Source organism: Oryzias melastigma, linkage group LG15 (assembly GCF_002922805.2).
Source record: "Oryzias melastigma strain HK-1 linkage group LG15, ASM292280v2, whole genome shotgun sequence".
Lineage (NCBI taxonomy): Eukaryota > Metazoa > Chordata > Actinopteri > Beloniformes > Adrianichthyidae > Oryzias > Oryzias melastigma.
Window position 1 is genome coordinate 22,371,612 of NC_050526.1, and position 4,473 is coordinate 22,376,084.

At 34.8% G+C, this 4,473-nt stretch overlaps 1 protein-coding gene across 1 annotated transcript in view; it reads left to right on the top strand.

The window, feature by feature from the left end:
• Positions 1-4,473, top strand: part of hpse2 (heparanase 2) — a 61,778-nt gene that overhangs the window by 43,794 nt on the left and 13,511 nt on the right. Inside the window, exon 6 of the mRNA XM_024296541.2 lies at positions 1,668-1,715. Coding sequence (XP_024152309.1) covers positions 1,668-1,715 — 48 coding nt within the window. The remainder of the gene's footprint in view (positions 1-1,667; positions 1,716-4,473) is intronic.

Consider the following 4,473-nt stretch of genomic DNA (forward strand, 5'->3'; position numbering starts at 1 on the left):
TGATTGAAGTTTTGAATTTAAAATGCCCTTCACTTGTACTTGGGCTTTTGTTAGGCATTTTATGTTACAGCCTTTTATTGTTAAGAAAGTTTATCTCAATACAATGTTACAAAATAAAGTATTTCTGATGAAAACTATTAATTTTGCCATTCTTGTTTTTATAATTAATGTAGAACTGCTAAATTCCACGAAGTACACATTTTTTTCCTAAAAAAAAGGCCACATATTAATATGCGATTAATCGCGAGTTAACTCAGGAAAAATGCGATTAATCGCGATTAAAAAAAATAATCGCCTGACAGCTCTAATATATATATAAAGTTTAGCATAAAATACTCAATACTAATACAAATACAAATACTCAATAAACCCCTATTGTGAGAGTAAAATCTGCCCAACATTAGATGCTCTCAGCTCGTATCTGTTTGCTCAGCTGTTGGACAGAGTGAGTAGGAAAAAAAAAAAAAAAAACATTAACATTTCTGATCAGATGAAACAAAATGAAAAGCCCTTTCATATTGTTTTCCAGGAAGTTTCACGTTAGAGTTTAGAACAAAGATAAGATTGTAACTCTTGTAACTCTTGTTGTAATTTTCAACAAACATCCAGATTTTTTTATGAAAAAATTTGGTTAAAAATGCCCGCCTGGCAACAGCAAGGACGAATACATGTGATGTACAGATCAGGGTAGTGTATCACGCTAAAAACTGATTTAATACTTGAAATCGCACTTATATAAGAAGGGTTTGTGAGGAAAACAGAAGACACGAGTTTACTAAAATGTGGACTGCAGTGTTTTGAACTGATGTGAACTGTAAGTACATCACCTAAATGGTCAAGTAAATGTATGTAATATTTATGTTTCATCATCATTCATCCAATCAAAAAACTAATGCATTGATTCTTTGTGAACTTTAAAGATCCCCTCCGATTATCTTTTGATCTTTTTTTAAAAAGCTATCCAAGAGGGTTTTTTTCATTCTGTTTGTGTCATTTTTAGCCTAAATCAAACACCCTATTATTTTCTAGAACATTCTGCAGAGCAGCAGGAGTTTATTTGAAATTTACCTCTGAGTTTTGGGTGGGACTGTTTGTGCGGATAAACCCCGTACCCCTTTCCCTTCCCCGTTGCTGAGAGCTTGTGGCCCGCCCCCGCAATGTTTTTTACAACACATAAACAACCCTTTTAAAAAGACATTTTTTTCTTCTGCTCCTGATTCACAACAAGTTGAAGAAAGAAATACTCAGAAATACAATTTTGAGCTTAATTTCCTTTATGTGTCCTTTATTATAATCAAATTGCCACAAGAACATGTAAAAAACACCAAAATTACAACTTTCATCAGAGTGAGTCTTAATAAGTGCGTAATACACTGTTTTTCTCCTTGATCTTTCGTCTTTGAGTGCTTGTCTTTTCTAAACTATAAGACAGTTTTTTTTGCCAAATAATTTATTTGAATAAATTGCAGCTAATCTGTAGTACAAACATGGCCCTGTCTGCCTTTATGGTCTCTTAGATTATCCTCCCATCACACATGTCGTTTTTTTTTTTTTTTTTAACAATAATCTGATATTTAGAAAATATATTGAGCCATTAAGCAAAAGAAAAGTCAGTTTGTTGCACTTTAAGGAGTAGTTGGTAATATTTTATTCTTTCTGATTTTCAGGTTCCTGAAGAATGCCGGCTCTGTCGTAGATGCAGTTACGTGGCAACAGTAGGTATTCTACCCTTTTTTTTCCTTTATTCTGTCTTTTTCAATTTACAGAAACTCAGAAATGGCCTGAAAAAGTGTGTTATACTTCTTACAAAGCCTAAATTCACATCAGGTGTTTTTCATGGAATCCAAAAAGCCTAACAGCCAATGTGAACTCTTTCACTGAGAAAGGCTGATAAATAATGTGAAAAACTAGTGATTATTCTACAAGTGGAGCAACAGGAAAGGGAGCCAGAGTGTCTTAAATAAGTACCACCTGCTATTTTTCTATTGCACACACTGTTGGAATGCGCATAGATATATCAGCGGTGTGATCTTTTCCCCTTGTTCTCCTTGCTTCTGTGCCTCTTTACACACATACGTAAGATGTGTTTAAAAGACCGTCCTACTGTGAGCTCAGACGAAATCCGTCTGACTGTTCAAGGTCATTGAGGTGAAGGTCAGGTCTAATTAGGAGAAATTGTAAGAAACGGAAGGTGGAAGGGCTGTCAGTAAGGCTTGGAAAAACACCACCCACACTGTTAAAATCAAACCATATGCTCTGGATCATTCCCTCTGTCAATTAGCCCGTTTTACACTCAAGGTCCAGATTCCAGTCTAAGCAGGCAGAATGACGAAAAAGCCGACCTCTATAAAAGAAGCCAACCTAACAAAACAGAAGCTCGTTCATTAGCACGTTTAAAGAACAGGTTGTACCACACAAATTTTTTTACAAATCAGTCATATTAGGCAAGAAACTCTGCCTCATAAACTGGTTCCAAAGAGCGATTCTGAAGTTCAACCATCTCTGTTTGCATCTTGTGACTGAAGGCCAACTGAGCGCCCGAAGATATCCACATTTAAAAAAACATTGACGACTAGTTTGCATTATATTATGACATTATTTTTCTAAAACACTGTAGTTTCACATTTGGAGCATCTTGTCTCACTTAGTTTTCAGCAGGTTTTGAATTCAAAAGCAAAACACGAGAATGTTTGCTCATTCTTACTGTGTCTCTTTTAGGAATTCCTCTTCTTGTACTACATCTTTTAAAAAAATGTTTCTAATTTTTTTCTCTCAAGTTAAACAAAGAGCGATACTTCCAGAAGATGCTTGGCTGGGCAGTTGAATTCTTTACCAGTTCAGAACAAGATCAAATCTGTAAACGTTAACATCTTTGAGATGTGAATTGCATCCACCAAAAGACACATGTGGCAGGTTGATAAAACTAACCCGAATGGATTTAATATTTGTGCCCCGTAGGCTGCAGTGCTTTAAAAACATGCATGATCCTGGGAACTTGCTGGACAACGTACAGAAACGTGCACGGATCTGTAAAGTAAAAGTAGAGTAAAACAATTGTGCAAACCTCTATGTTGAATTTGCACATTGTAATGTTTTTGTTCATAATTTTAGCTCCTTCCTCTAAAAAATAAGAATAAAAGAGCATATCTCTGAGGCAGTAATTGTGTAAAATACAAATTTTGAACAAGCTATATTTATTCTTGGGCACGAAAAAATACATAAATATTAATATAATTGGGAATTTTCTCAAAGTGTAAAGTTGTTTTTTTTACTTTTGACAGAAGCTCATATGACTTTCTTTCAAAATAAAAGACTTCCTGTTCCAAATAGGAACATTCAAGTGGAGCAAATGCATTTCTAAGCACCATAAGACAAAAATAAAATTTTCTCTTGTTATACTTTTGGTTTACTTTGGTGATCCATCTTCCTTTTTTCTATGTACTACTGCTGTTAACTGGAGCATAAACATGAAAACCATATAATCCAGTAGAAATCACAACAAATCTCTATATTTTAGCCATTCCCCTCTGAAAAGCTACTAACCATTGTAATGCAGTTTTTGCTAAATCTTACATAAAAAGCATAAAATAAACCCAACAATCAGAATATATCAGACTTTTTACCAAAGTTTTGTCTAATATGTGAAATCTGTGTCTTCTGGAGGAAGCACAGAGAAAACAAGGCCTAATGATGTCAGCTGGGATATAAAAACCATTACAGTTTGTAGGTTCACCTCAGCCATAAACTTATAAACGTAACTAAAATAAATGTAATCAATGTTAAGTTAGCAACCTTTACTTAAAAAAAAATACTATTATTGTATTTTTCTTCTACCAGAGAGCCACTATGGAGAGGTAAAGTGTCTCCAGAACCTCAGGTTGCAGACCTCTGCACTAGCTTATAGCCCCTCACAACCCCCTAAAATTACTGGTGCAACAAAAATAGTTAGCAGTTCAAGAACTATCCAGCTGTACAATTTTCAATCCAGATGCCAGCTCAGATGAAGAAAATAAAGACATACATGGATCTATTTGTTTTTTAGAAGTGGATGCATCAGAGGGGCAGAGCATGGATCTCGTGGCTCACCCAACATATTTTCTACGTCACAAATGCGCTCTTTTTCAAACAGCATTTTTCTCACCTGCTCCTGATTCACAACAATGTGACTAAAGAAATACTCAAAAATGTCCTTTTGAGCTTAATTTTCTTCCTCCATCATCAGAAAAATGCCACAAGAAGATGTTAAAAACACCAAAAACATAATTTTCATCTGTGTGAGTCTTTAAAATATTCTACTGCTGCAAAATTGAGAATAAAGTATGGACTATCTATCAGATTCTTCTATTCATCAGGCTGTTTAATTTATGACAGAAGTGATTTATGAATGTTTGAAAGTTCAGGAATACTTTGAAATCATTCTTCTCAAGTGTTCACTCAAGCGGAGAATCATTGTTTGACCCCCCCCCCCCCTTT